Below are 15,242 nucleotides of genomic sequence, written 5' to 3' on the forward strand. Positions count from 1 at the left end.
AGAGAGACAGAAACAGAGACAGAGTGTGAGCGGGGGAGGGGCAGAGAGAGAGGGAGACACAGAATCCGAAGCAGGCTCCAGGCTCCGAGCTGTCAGCCCAGAGCCCGACACGGGGCTGGAACTCACGAACCGCCAGATCATGGCTTGAGCCGAAGATGGACGCTTAACTGACTGAGTTAAGGCATCCGGGTGCCCCTAAAGGGATTATTATTAATACAGTGAAGATTTAGTGGCCTCTCGATGACTCATTAAGGGTCTGACTCTTAATTCGGCTCAGGTCATGATCTCATGGGTTTGTGGAACTGAGCCCCGCGTCGGGCTCCATGCTGACAGTGTGGGTCCTGCTTCGGATTCTCTCCCTCCCTCTCTTGATACCCCTCCTTTCTCTCACTCTCTGTCTCTCTCTCTCAGAGTAAATAAATAAATACAATGAAGATTCAAATAATGTGCTACAGAAGTATGCATTATATTGAATTTTTCGATTGAATGTAAAGGTATTAAATTACTTCCCACGTGGGTATATGCACGCACACATGTATCCTTCGCTTTCAGAAAAGCCTTATATTTATTTTTAAAGAAATTGAAGAGACAATGTTATGAATGTATATATACTCATATGCATATGTGTGTATATAAAATAGTTACTGGCTTTCACTGAATGCATAAGTTTATCAAATAGCAAATATTCTGCAAAGTTGTTTTACAAACTTAGGCTCCCACCAGCAGAATATGAGGAATTCTATTCTTCCCTTAGGAATCCCATATCTTCCCTTAGGAATCTTAGTATCGGCCAACTTTAAAAATCTCATTGTTATAGCTAGGGGCACCTGGGTGGTTCAGTCAGTAAAGTATCCCAACTCTTGATTTCAGCTCAGGTCGTGATCTCGGGGTCATGAGATTGAGCTCGGCATTGGGCTCTGTCCTGAGCACTGAACACAGAGTCTGCTTAAAATTCTCTCTCTTCTCTGCAACCCTCCTCCAAAATAAAAAAAAAAAAAAAATTAAAAGAAGAATTTATATTTAAAAAATGTATTTCCTATATCTGACATGCTGACATAATGTGATTTTTTTCTGATAAAAAGTGAAAAAGTATTTTTGTATGTTTATTTTCCATTCAGATTTCCTCTTTTTGTGTGAATTACCTCTTCATATCCTTGTCTTTTAATTAGAAAGTCCTTTTCTTAAACATGAATTTTTAGGAGTGCTTTACATATCTTGTGTTATAATCCTTGGTCATTTGCATGCATTGCTAAAATTTTCTCCCAGTCTTGACTTCTCTCTCTCTTTGTTATAGTAGCTTCCGTAGCGTAGACATTTCAGGCTTTAAAATAGTTGACATTATCAGTTTTTCCTTTATGATTTTCCTTTACAATTTTGAGCTTTTTCAAGACGTCCTTCCTAGTCTTGAGTGCTACATATTTTTTTCCTAAGAAAGTATTAATGTATTTTTCCTTCTTTACTGTTAGTCTTTTTATGTAGATCTAACGGTATTTTTTTTAAGTAATGAGAAGTGCACTATTAACTGATGAACTGATACCCTGTTTTTTAATCCTCTGTTGTGTGTGATGTTTCCACGGGCCCTGGGTTTGTTTCCGGGCTCTCTGCGCTTTTGGATAGGTCTCCTTGTCCATCCTGGTGACAAATTTCACAAAGCCTTCATCACTATAGCTCCATAGCAGGTCTGGATATCTGGGAGGGCCGGCGGAGGCACTGTTTTCTTCAGAGGTGTCTTGATAAGTTTTGGTGCCAGGCATTTCTGTATGAATTAAAAAAAAGTTTTTTAGTGTCTATTTACTTTTGACGGACAGAGAGAGATAGAGCACGAAGAGGATGGGGTGGAGAGAGAGGGAGACAGAATCCGAAGCAGCTCCAGGCTCTGAGCTGTCAGCACACAGCCTGATGCGGGGCTTGAACCCACAGACCGCGAGATCATGACCTGAACCGAAGTCGGACACTTAACCGATTAAGCCATCCAGGCGCCCCCCTGTATGAATTTTTAAATCAGCTTTAAAAGTTCCGTAAAAGAAATCCTACTGGGATTTTGATAAGAATTGCATTAAATTGATATATAAATTTAGCAAAATGATATTTTGTGATATTAAGTCTTTTCATATATAAATACACTATTCCATACACACATACCTACACACACACACACACACACACACACACACACACACATATTAGGTCTTCCTATTTATTTAAACATTTTGTGTTGTTTGGCTTGTGAGTTCGAGCCCCGCATCGGGCTCTGTGCTGGCAGCTCAGAGCCTGGAGCCTGCTTCGGATTCTGTGTCTCCCTCTCTCTCTGCCTCAACCCACTCGCATTCTGTCTCTGTCTCTCTCAAAAATAAACATTAAAAAAATTTTTAAAAATTTTGTGTTGTTTTTCAGTAGTACTGCATTTTTTCCATAAATGTGTTCCATATATTTTGTTAGGTAAATTTCTGGAAATATTGGATACTATGGCTATTATAAATTAAATCTTCTTAAAACCATGTTCTGTATATATTTGTTGCTGGCACAGAGAGTTTTATATTGACCATAAAGCTAGTAACTCTTTTGAGTTCTTCAATTAGTCCTATTAATTTCTCTCTAGATCCTCTTGAATCTGTTAGGCAAACGATTATATTCTATGTACGAATTCAAAGTTTTTTATTTTTCCTTCCTATGACTGTACATTATATTTCTTCCTATTTTTATAATTTTGCATTATTATATTGGCTAAGGTCACCCACGCAATTTTGAGTAAAAGTCATGATATGGAACATTCGCTCTTGGTGTTAAATTTAAGCGCGATGCTTTTAGCCTTTCACAGCTAAGTTTCGTATTTGTATCAAACCCGTTTGATTGTCACATCAATACTGTGCGGCCGGGAAGATGTGTATCACGTGCATCTCGCAGTTGAGAAAACGGAGGCTTAGGAATGTGAAACGGCGTGCGTAAAGTCAATCCCAACGGCAAAGGCAGGAGTGGAAGCCAGGTCTTATACCACCGAGGCCCATGCTTTTTAAATTTTTTTCAATATATGAAATTTATTGTCAAATTAGTTTCCATACAACACCCAGTGTTCATCCCAAAAGGTGCCCTCCTCAGTACCCATCACCCACCCTCCGCTCCCTCCCACCCCCCATCAACCCTCAGTTTGTTCTGTTTTTAAGAGTCTCTTATGCTTTGGCTCTCTCCCACTCTAACCTCCTTTTTTTTTTCCTTCCCCTCCCCCATGGGTTTCTGTTAAGTTTCTCAGGATCCACATAAGAGTGAAAACATATGGTATCTGTCTTTCTCTGTATGGCTTATTTCACTTAGCATCACACTCTCCAGTTCCATCCACGTTGCTACAAAGGGCCATATTTCGTTCTTTCTCATGGCCACGTAGTATTCCATTGTGCATATAAACCGCGACTTCTTTATCCATTCGTCAGTTGATGGACATTTAGGCTCTTTCCATAATTTGCCTATTGTTGAGGCTGCTGCTATAAACATTGGGGTACAAGTGCCCCATGCTTTTTTCAACAACATTTCGTGCTGCTTCCCCAGGAAGGCTAAGGACAACGCACAGTCTGGGCAGTGTAGCATCCACACACGGAGTGCAGCAAGAACCGAGGTGCGAGCTGTCCTCGGCAGCTCAAGACGTGCTCTACCAGAGACAATCAGGAGGGACATCTCGCTGGGTCACTAGCTTAAAGATAAACCATCTCCCTCAGGTTGGGGGAGAAAGTCTGGGCGAGTTTTCATGCTGTCCAAAACGATACCACTTTGCACCAGAGAAGGAGCTTCTCTGTTTTGTTTGTTTTTAATGGCTGGAAAGGCCATGTACCTTTTCGGTCTCCTGCTCGGTGCCTCGGCAAACTTTCAGCCAAGAGGCCACCTTGTGTACCTGCAACCGCCCCGCGCATAGTAAGTAGCTCTACCTTCTTTCTGGGAGCTGCAATTAGAATTTTTAAAAGGCCTTAAAAGGGAACGAGAGCGGGCTCATGAATCCTTTCTGCGAAGTTTATTTCTGACTTGTATTATTTAATTCTTAATTCAAGAATGCAGATGCTGCTTTTTGCCTTTGCTGCATGGTTTTGAAATTCAGCACTCAAGCACCATGCACAGCACTAATTATATATATGTATATATATGTATGTGGCTGCAGCCGCCCTATCTCTATTCATCCCAGCTCTCAACCTGCTACGTCTCTCTCTCTTGAGTGGCTGCAAGCTGTCATACAGTCTGACAACATAGAAATCACTTCATCTGCCCACTCCTACTTTCTCCCTCCAAAGCATGTCGGGAATGTGACACATGCTCAGGATTCTTCAACTCGACATTTTTAAGGTTTATAGTTCTGTTTCTAGACAGAAAGCAAAAACCATGTTAACCGGTGTCAACGATGCAGAGACCCACTGCTTAGATCACTTTCAGGACATACAAAACAGTACAGCCTTGGGGCGCCTGGGTGGCGCAGTCGGTTAAGCGTCCCACTTCAGCCAGGTCATGATCTCACGGTCCGTGAGTTCGAGCCCCGCGTCGGGCTCTGGGCTGATGGCTCAGAGCCTGGAGCCTGTTTCCGATTCTGTGTCTCCCTCTCTCTCTGCCCCTCCCCCGTTCATGCTCTGTCTCTCTCTGTCCCAAAAATAAATAAACGTTGAAAAAAAAAAACAGTACAGCCTCTCCTTGTAAAAGATTACTGGGATGCTATTTCTAAGCAAATGAAAAATAAATTATGTAAATGAACATAAACAGGTCATATGAGGCACCTGGGCTTCTGGAGTATGGTCATGAATATAACATTGAGGGTCTCGAACAATTAGGTTAATATTTTCAGTGAAAATCATATGTGTGTGTCTATAATTAAGAATCAAGTTTATTGTATGAGGGTTGCAGGCGATAATGCAAGCCTTGACCCTCTAAATATTAACTATGGATTAATAAGAATAAATTCAGTTACTAGAAAAGCCCAATGTAATGAATGAAATGGATAAGTACAGATGCTCCAATACCTTCACTGCCTTAATAACTGGGATTTCTCTGCCATTCCTTCAAGGGGCTTGGGTTATTTCAGAGACATGTCCCCAGGAATTCAAGTTGATGAACGTGCAACTTTATTGTTTTAATTAACAAATCAAATAACAGTAATTGTGAAAAGTTGCTTTGAGGACCACGTGGATGTCAAGCACTTCCTTGCGACGGTGTAATCACGACCCAACACCAAACCAAAGCCGCTCCAGATCTCACGTCAACCCAGAGCGTGTTCTCAGCCGGAGAATCGCAGCGGGCTCTGGAGTGCGGCGCGCTCTCCCGGACCGTCCGCCCGCCCACGTGACCCCAAATACAGGCTCACCACAAATAAACGCTGTGCTTGCCGCCCACTCACCTTCTCTGCCCCTCCCTGAACCTCTCCCTCCTGGTCTCTATGAAGCCTCCTCCAGCCAGAGATTCAGGGCAGCGCGGTGGAGCCCGGGCACAGCTTCAGAAGGAAGGGTCTGGGGCGCCTGCGCTCCTGTCTTCCACTGGGTTCTGGATGGGGTCATGGCCATTACCCTACGTTTCACCCCGCCTCTCCAGAGGAGGTGAAGATAATACCTCCTCGTACGGTTGCTGTGCGCTGTTATGAATGTCAACTTTAAGCAGTGATTAGCATAGAGGAAATGTTAGCCAGAGATACGTAAGATTCTCTTTCCCTTACTACTTCGGAACAAAGCTATCAAAGAATACTCCTTTTTGCAGACCCATATCAGGTAGATGGGAGCATTCCTAAACTGATTCTCATTTGGTTCTTTAATAATAAATTAGATGGGGGGGGGGGGCTAAAGCAAATGTTAAATGCCATTTGTCAATTTGCCTTGGAAGCAAGGATGCTAATTTCCGAAATTGCCATATAAGTGTCTTTATTTGACACAAAATTACATCATATTTCCCCCATCCCCCCATTCCTGGAATCCGTTAGCTTCTGGGCACTTCCATTGTACGGGGAAAGTTTTGTTTTATTTTAGGACAAAAATAAATGTTCCATTAAAAAACTATTTGTCTATTTCCCTCTGGATTTTAGGTTAAAGCATTATTACTAATATAACTTTCTTGTCATGTCAGAATTTTAGTTGAAGTCTCAAGGCTAAGGCTAAGGAAAATTGGTGGTTAGTACCCACATTCAAAAGAATGGTGCTTGTATTGGTCAGGGTTCTCCAGAGAAACAGAACAAATACAAGGGTGTGTGTGTGTGTGTGTTTACATATATACATGTATATGTATATATGTGTATATATGTATATATGCATATATGTACATATATACACACATATATAATATAAAATATATTGTATATGCAATAATATAAATAACCAATCTATCCATATGAAGATATTTGTCTATTTGTCATATAGAATTGGCTCATGCAGTCATGGGGGGCTGACAAGTCCCACGGTCTGTTGAAAGCGGTTGGTAGCTGGAGACCAGGAGAGCTGGTAATATAATTCCAGTGCAAAGATCAGCAGGTTCGAGAGCCGGAAGAGCTGATGTTTCATTTCAAGACGGGGAAAAGTTGATGTCCCAGCTGGAAGGAGAATTCATCAGGCAGGAGAATCCTCTCTTACGTGAGAAGGGTCAGTGCTTATATCCCAGTAGGCCCTTGTCTAATTGTCTGAGGTCCGGCCACACTGGGGAGGGCAAAGTGTTTTACTTATTCTGCTGATTTAAATACCCTCACAGACATACCCAGAATAATGATTGACCAGATATCTGGACCCATCGGGGGAGGAGTCGGAGTGTGGAGGAAAGAAGGCCTGGGATCTCCCACCTCCAAGTACTACCGGTGAGCTGTGGTGCCCGGTGCTGCCACAGGGCCTAACGAGTCACGTGTGGATGCAGCGACTCTTGACCCCGTTCTTCCTGGTGACACCGGAAAGCAGGAGGTCACCAGCGCCATCTGCCTTAACGAGAGAAGGAGAAAGAGAATCCACACAGAGGAGCAGCTCCATTGTTGGGAGTGGCAATGCTCTGTGGGTTCTCCTTTGGGTAGCTCAACAGCCGAGAAGCTGGTCAGGCTATTTGGTGAGATCTTTCCAAGGAGGCCGTCTGCCAGGATGAGGGACACTCAGCAGGCGCGAAGGTAAATCATATTAAGTCAGTTGGAGGACTAGAAAGGGAAATGACCAAGCTGGGAAGAGGAGATAACCTACGACACAGTTCCGGTTTTTCGGACACGAACGTGCAGAGGTGAGTGGTGCAGGTCGGGGAGGCAGCTCTGCTTCACACAGTCATGCGGGAAACCCGGGCTCTTCCCATGGTCACTCCGTCATCTCCTAGGACATCGTCTTCTTCTGTGTGGTCAAAGCTGGTTTGTGAAACCTCTGAGATCCAGCTGAAAGTGGCCGAATGCTACCTGGAAATGGTCCCCTACCGAGACCTTCCTTAGATGGTCTCTGCAAGCCACAGCATGGCAGGGAATTGTCTCGTCCAGCTCGGCTGACATTTGTTTAGTTCATCTCTGTTGCTGTGGAAGAACGGGCACCTAGCAGTCTTGTCTGCAATGCGTGGGTGTGGTGCTTGCAACCAGGAAGCTTGGAGAGACTTCCAAGGGTCCATAAGACACTGCACGGGAGTGCTGACATTTGGAGGCTTAGCGAATGGAGAGCATGCTGACTATCGCCCTGTTAGACCAGAGGCTGAACCCTCTCCGGCAGCAGAATCCGTGCCCTGTGACCTTGGATCTAATGTATGAACTGTCTCTTCTAATCGACTCTCCTCTTGCCTTGCCCCTGAATTCATGACAGACGAGAAGCCCTCCCTAGAAGCAGGGAAACTAGAAGAGCAGGCACAGCTCCCGTCCTGTGGCATATCGCTCAGCAAAGGATCAAGCCTAAGCAGGCAGTTTGGAACAATCCTTGAATCACACGTCAGATAAAGGTTTTGCAGTAGTCTTCTCAGGATGTTTTTCCTTTCTGAGTGTGACCAGAAAGCCACGGGACGTGCCCGGGTGTGAGGAGATGCTGGAAGTGGGGTCAGAAGTTGTTGCAAAGCTGTGATGGGAAATAAACTTTTGTTTGCCCCTCATTTAGCTTAGTACAATCAATATACCAGATAAAATACTGTAAATGTCTGTAGCATTTTCTTCATTTTACTGCCAATATAGGCTCAAATACATTAGGGGTGCTGGGGAAGAATTCTTATATATACCCCAGAGTAGGGTTGGGATTTTCAACCTTTCCAGAATTCTTAGTAGGAAATAGGCAGGAGTAGATTTATAATATTTTACTGCACCATCATTCCTATAATGTTGCCAATTAGCTTTTTAAGAAATGGCGCAATTGTTATTTACATATATGTTTTTAATGCTTTTAAAATCATTAAAGGTGGTAACGGTAATTTCTCAAGACAAAATTTGTTAACACTCACTCTCCTGAAATTATGCTGTTTTTTAAATTTTTTTTTTCAACGTTTATTTTATTTTTGGGACAGAGAGAGACAGAGCATGAACGGGGGAGGGGCAGAGAGAGAGGGAGACACAGAATCGGAAACAGGCTCCAGGCTCTGAGCCATCAGCCCAGAGCCTGACGCGGGGCTCGAACCCACGGACCGCGAGATCGTGACCTGGCTGAAGTCGGACGCCTAACCGACTGCGCCACCCAGGCGCCCCAATTATGCTGTTTTTTAAACACACATCTCAACTGACTATATTGAAAGTCATACCCTCCTCCCCGATAAAAGCTATACCCAAACCAAAAACAAAAATGCCAAAGCTTTGTTATTTAATCTCTGTTCTAGTTTAGATTTACTAATTAATGCTTGCATTTTGGGTCATATTCAATGTACTATTCAATTTGGTTTCAAAATTTCTGGCCACTGTTTGAACGGCTTTCAAATTACAATCTTACTGAAAACAAATGGATTGAATAATTATTCTGCTTTTACTTCTGGTAATCCGCATCCACATTTTCCACATTTTATACAGACACGTGCGCGCGCGCACACACACACACACACACACATATACACACACACACACACACACACACACACACACACAAATTTTAACCATGTATTATTTGGTAAATTTCCTCATTATTGATTTTCCAGGCTCAGTGGGGGAAGAGGAGCTCTATATAATAGTTTCTTCATTTAGCTGTGAAAATTTGCTGAGGGATTTTAAAAGTCACTATTATTTCTGCGAAGAAGGCATCTAAAATTTTCTGAGGCTATGGAATTATGGGCCTTTAGCAAAAATAAACCCTTAGTCTGTTTTACTTAGTGTAGCTCACATTATTTTTTAATGAATAAACATAAATGCTTTTTGGAGCTGGACCGAGTAACAGCCGAGGCAGCAAAATGCTACTCTTCCCTAACCAACTTGTTTTCCTGCGTGTGCGATTCGCCGTCTGAGCCTGGATTATGTCACGTGTAATTAAGGCACAGGAGGTTTGAAGCTGAGGAACTGGGAAGGATTAGAATAAGCATAGAAATTGATGAAATGAGGATTTCACACACCAGAGGGCATTTTGAGAGGATGGTAAATCAATGTGTGTCTGCAGGTGTTTTCAGACCACGTGCATGTAATTTTCCTCTCCTTTAGGTCACTTTAGGGGAGTTGACGTCGATTGTTTTGACTGCCCCCCCCCCAGGCCGGCTTCTGCCCCCGTGGCTGGTCTCCAGGGGTCCTCGCTGGCAACTGGCTGAGACTGTCACCAACCAGATCCCACAGACATGGGGAAGGGATGTGAGCCAACTCGAGGAAATGTCTGGTCCTTCTTTTGTAAGATGTAGATGGAAACGAAACTGCGGTGTTGTGTAAGGGTTTAGAGTATCAGATGGCCCACGGTGAAAGATGGGAAGCATTAGATCTGTTGCACGCCGCGGCGAGCACAGGAGCCATCGAGGAGACAAAGAGGAATCAGGCCAGGAAAGGAGTCTACTTCTAAGCCTGGGGTTGTGGACACCACATGTTGTACTTAATCTCAATCACTGTGGGTAAATTAGTTTACCTTTAAACATCACGGACTTGTGCTGCTTATCGTCGGTGGTGAAACATTACACAATTTGTTTCTTGGGGAAGTTCATTTATCTTTATGGCAGCCAGAAGAGGAGAAAGGTCTTGTGGTGTTCTCAGTGCATTAGAAGCATCCGTATCTTTCATGAAGGACTATTATCATACTTTTTAGTTCTAAACCATCTATATTGGCTTGCGTGTTCTTTATTTCTTCATAAAGTTATATTTTTGACCGTATTTGTCAAAATCTCCCGTTTTAAGAAACTCCTTTATTTGTTCATGGAAACAAGACTTGACTCACTTTTTCCCATTCCCAAGACCCACTGTAGAAATGAAAGTGCTTGGGCGCCTGGGTGGCTCAGTCGGTTAAGTGTCTGACTTCGGCTCAGGTCATGATCTCGCGGTTCGTGGGTTCGAGCCCCGCGTCGGGCTCTGTGCTGAGAGCTGGGAGCCTGGAGCCTGCTTCGGATTCTGTGTCTCCCTCTTTCTCTGCCCCACCCATGTGCATGCTCTGTCTCTCTCTCTCAAAAGTAAATAGACATTAAAAAACTTTTAAAAATTAAAAAGAAACGAAATTACTACTAAGAAGGGATTGAGAATAAAGAAAAAAATTCAGGCTTTTAAATTTTTTGGAGAACGTTTGGAGACACTGGGGAAGTTGATGGCATGAGAAAGCGAATGAAGACATGGGATTAGGAGAAGATGCATCTCTTTGTAAGGTCTCTGAAACGGTGAACTTATAGGAGGAATTCTTCATTTTATTTTATTTTTTTTTTAATTTTTTTTTTCAACATTTATTTTTTTTGGGACAGAGAGAGACAGAGCATGAACGGGGGAGGGGCAGAGAGAGAGGGAGACACAGAACCGGAAACAGGCTCCAGGCTCTGAGCCATCAGCCCAGAGCCTGACGTGGGGCTTGAACTCACGGACCGCGAGATCGTGACCTGGCTGAAGTCGGTTGCTTAACCGACTGCGCCACCCAGGCGCCCCGGAATTCTTCATTTTGATAGAAGGAAATAAAGATCTCCCTCTGGGATTAAAGTTAAGAATTAGAGGCGGCTGGAAGGCATAAAAGTTCTGTCAACTTAACAATAGCAATGGTTCACTGTATTCACAGATCTCCAAAAGACTTAAAAACTACCCTTCGGGTAAAGGTCCTTGTAGACTCCCCAACCAGGTAAGTGGTAGTTTTTGGAGTCAGGTGAAACTTCTTCTAGGTGGAGCATATGACTCACAAGTCAGCCTCAATACCCAGCTTTTGTCAACGTCACCTGGCCACCAGCCAGTCCTCTACCACGCTATGGCATCTGTCATCAGTGACGGCTCACCTTGGAGACCTTTCATCAGGTCCATATTTGGAGACACATCTTGCGCTCCACCGTGAGCGGAACCCAGCTCCCTCGTCCCACGGCCCTCTCTAAGCTCTACCTGGAGTCAGCCCTTAGGAGTTTCCTCCATGTGGCTCAGATGCCCCTGTGCCCTCTGAACCCCATGGAAGAAATGATTCTTCGAAGCCCTTTCCACTTGGTGTTTATGGGGCATGTGCGAGAACAGCATGGTGACATCTTTCCTGCCACACAGGGCCCCCTTCATTCTACGTTCTCTTATTCCAGGCTTCCTTTTGCATAGACTGGAGTGGATGGCAGCCTAGTGGCTGCAGAACTGGGTTCACAGCATCTTAGCCTGACCAGCACAGAAACTCTGCACCTGCTCAGGCCTGGACCCCTCGACTGCCGGGAGTACCAAGTAACTAACAAAGTCCACCGGGTATTTTGTTCTTGTCGACTAACAAGCAACCTTCTGAAGATTTTGCTCGGAGACGGAAGTTCCCAATGATCGTATAAGTAGAGAATGTTTTGCTTGACATTGGCCCGTCCTTAAAGCGCGTTATAGATCAGATTCTCTGCACCTTGAGAAGACATCTCAAAATAAAAGGGTGAGAGTCCGTTTCAGAAACTAAAGCATCTCAGATGTGATCAGTGACTCAGAAATCTCATCCACCCTACCTCTTTTTTAAGACCTTTTTCAAGTTCAAAAGAAGAAAAGTAGTTCTGGGTGACCACCAAAGACAGTTTCGCTCACTTTTCCAGGGGGAGATATATCAATAAACCAGATCATATTTGACCATTTAAAATTTTTAAAAAGTCTGAGGGGCGCCTGGGTGGCTCAGTCAGTTGAGTGTCCGACTTCGGCTCAGGTCGTGATCTCACAGTTCGTGAGTTCGAGCCCCGCGTTGGGCTCTGTGCTGACAGCTCAGGGCCTGGAGCCTGTTTCGGATTCTGTGTCTCCCTCTCTCTCTGCTCCTCCCCTGCTCACACTCTGTCTCTCTCTCAAAAATAAATAAAGATTAAAAAATATTTTTTTAAATAAAATAAAAAATAAAAATTTTAAAAAGCCTGTATGATGCCAGGAATTCAGATAGATTTTTCAAAAATATATTCATGGGTAAAAAAGGCGTTCTAAAGTCGTTGATGAAGATATGCTTAGTTTTATTACATGCTTATGTTTACTACAGAGTATACAAATAGGTACGTTTCCAAATCTTAGGTTAATTTGAAAAGTATTGGCATAGTCTACTAGACAATCGATACTTGTAATTTCAAAAGTGATTTTGGCCCAAGTATAGGCTACATTCCTAACACAATTGAAAAAAAAATTTTATAAGAGACGCTTCTGGGTGGCTCAGTCGGTCGTCTTCAGCTCTTGCTTTGGGCTCAGGTCATGGTCTCAGGGTCTGTGAGTTCCATCCTTACCTCAGGCTTTGTGCTGACGGTGTGAAGGCTGCTTGGGATTCTCTCCATCTCCCTCTCTCTCTGCCCCTCCACAACTTGTGCACACACACACTCTTTCTCTCTCAAATATAAATAAGTAAAACATAAAAAAAATGATAAGGATTTGTTTAAAAATTATAAACGTTAAAAAAATTATTAAAAAAATTATAAAAGATTAATAAAAGATTATAAAAAATATAAGTAATTTGTTTAAGTTTACTTTGTTAAGTGAACTGTTTACTTTGATAACATTTCTGAGTATCCAAATATTCTAAGCCAAACTATAAGTATGTTCCAAAAATTTAATTTGGTTTTACAATTTTAATTCATGTTTCTTTTGTTATGATCACTTTAGTCTTAAAAAAATGAAATCTAAGACGTAGTTTTCCATTTCTAAGTTACCAACAAATGCAAATAGATTAGGTCTAAAATCTTGTTTCTTATCCCTTCTACTTAATGGATTCAAAGCATTCTAAACTTTGAGGGGTAGTTACATTTGCCTTTTTTTTCAATGTTTATTTGAAAATATTTTGAGAGAGAGAGAGAGAGAGAGAGAGAGTCAGAGTGGGGGAAGGGCAGAGAGAGAGGGAGACACAGCATCTGAAGCAGGCTCCAGGCTCTGAACTATCAGCACAGTGCCCGACCCGGGGCTCGAACCCACAAAGCATGAGATCATGACCTGAGCTGAAGTCAGACGCTTAACCGACTGAGCCACCCAGGCGTCCCACATTTGCCTTTTGATAGTGTTTTACTGTGACTTAAGTATTTTTTAATCTTATGGTTACATATATTTTGTACTTCCAAATCACTTGTTCCCAATTCACTTTTGAAATATGTCACTTTCCTTCATGTTGAAAGCACCCAGACTCTCTGAAGGACAGTAATAAAATAAAAATCTCTCAGTGAGAGTAATGGTGAAGCTTTTAGTCTTTGCAAACACTAAAAGCCTCATTAAAAGCATATAAGCCATATGTAAGCTTCATTCTTAATTATTTTGCTCATTATTTTAATCTTTACTGCAAAGTCATTAATTAGAAATTTCAGAACTTGGCAGCTGTCACAGATGTACCATTAAGACTTTTAGCAGCACATTCAATTTCGTTTCGTATTCAAATTATTTGAAAGGTCGGATATCATTACCCATTTCCTAAAAGCTGTAGAAATACACATTGTTTGCTTGTGCCTAGAACCAATAAGTAATTTTTAGCATTTCCAAAATCCAATATATTCCAACATAGCCTTAGAAATTTGCAATTCAGTGGAACTGAACTTGGCACCATGGAAGCCTTGACTCACCAAGATGGTGTTTTCTAAAACAAGTCTGTTAACTCTGTGTGGTCATGATACTATGTACATGGGTAAGTTATGAATTTTTTATTATTCCTTAATTGTTTGAATGATAATTGGTTGAGCAATGTGTAGTATTAAAAAAGTTAATATAGAAAGTATTGAATGTGCTCGCAAATTAATTGTGATTTATTGCACATAAATTAAATGCAATCATTTACTCTAAAAAGAGACTTACAGAGAAAGACAGACACCATATGTTTTCACTCTTATGTGGATCCTGAGAAACTTAACAGAAACCCATGGTGGGGAGGGGAAGGAAAGAAAAAAAGAGGTTAGAGTGGGAGAGAGCCAAAGCATAAGAGAGTCTTAAAAACTGAGAACAAACTGAGGGTTGATGGGGGTGGGAGGGAGGGGAGGGTAGGTGATGGGCATTGAAGAGGGCATCTTTTGGGATGAGCACTGGGTGTTGTATGGAAACCAATGTGACAATAAATTTCATATATTAAAAAAAAAAGAATTAAAAAAAAGAGACTTCAAATGGTAGGAGGTGAGGAAAGTCACTCTGCTTTCATAAAGTTGTTTCTCCAAATTGTAATTTGTTTAAGATTCTTTTACTTTCAAATTACATCTAGTTTCACACAACTGATGGAGTGACAGTGGCGTTTGTTGTTTTTGTTTAGTGACACACAAATGAAGTTGTCATAGTACAGTGTATTCTTTATGGAATTTAAAAGTTAATTAGCCAAGAGGGGATCTATGTAAATAAAGTAATAAATCTGCACAAAGATTATATCTTCAAATACATATCATCGAGGAAGACAAACATATTTCAATCTATAGGCACCAAAATCAGTATTTCCAAGATTTCTTGGAGCAAGGGTTATGCAAACTCTTTCTGTAGGAAGCCCGATAGTTAATATTTAATTTTTTTTAAATGTTTCTATTTATGTTTGAAGGAGAGAGAGAGACAGAGCATGAGAGGGGGAGGACACAGAGAGAGGGAGACAGAGTGTCTGATGCAGGCTCCAGGCTCTGAGCTGTCAGCACAGAGCCCGATGCGGGGCTAGAACTCACTAATCGGGAGATCACAACCTGAGCCAAAGTCAGACGCTCAACGGACTGAGCCACCCAGGCGCCCCTGGATAGTTAATATTTTAGACTCTGTAAGTCAGGTGGTCTTTGTCACCACTCCTCAACCCTGTCCTAATGAGACA

The 15,242-nt window shown here is 42.3% G+C and overlaps 1 protein-coding gene across 1 annotated transcript in view; it reads left to right on the forward strand.

Annotated features, from left to right (window-relative positions):
- PXDNL (peroxidasin like) overlaps nt 1-12,154 on the forward strand; it is a 453,359-nt gene extending 441,205 nt beyond the window's left edge. Inside the window, exon 23 of the mRNA XM_045455353.1 lies at nt 11,581-12,154. Within this exon, the coding sequence (XP_045311309.1) occupies nt 11,581-11,649 (69 nt within the window). The 3' untranslated portion in view covers nt 11,650-12,154. The remainder of the gene's footprint in view (nt 1-11,580) is intronic.
- Nucleotides 12,155-15,242: the final 3,088 nt, after the last annotated feature.

This window comes from Leopardus geoffroyi, chromosome C3 (assembly GCF_018350155.1).
Source record: "Leopardus geoffroyi isolate Oge1 chromosome C3, O.geoffroyi_Oge1_pat1.0, whole genome shotgun sequence".
In the NCBI taxonomy this organism is placed as follows: domain Eukaryota; kingdom Metazoa; phylum Chordata; class Mammalia; order Carnivora; family Felidae; genus Leopardus; species Leopardus geoffroyi.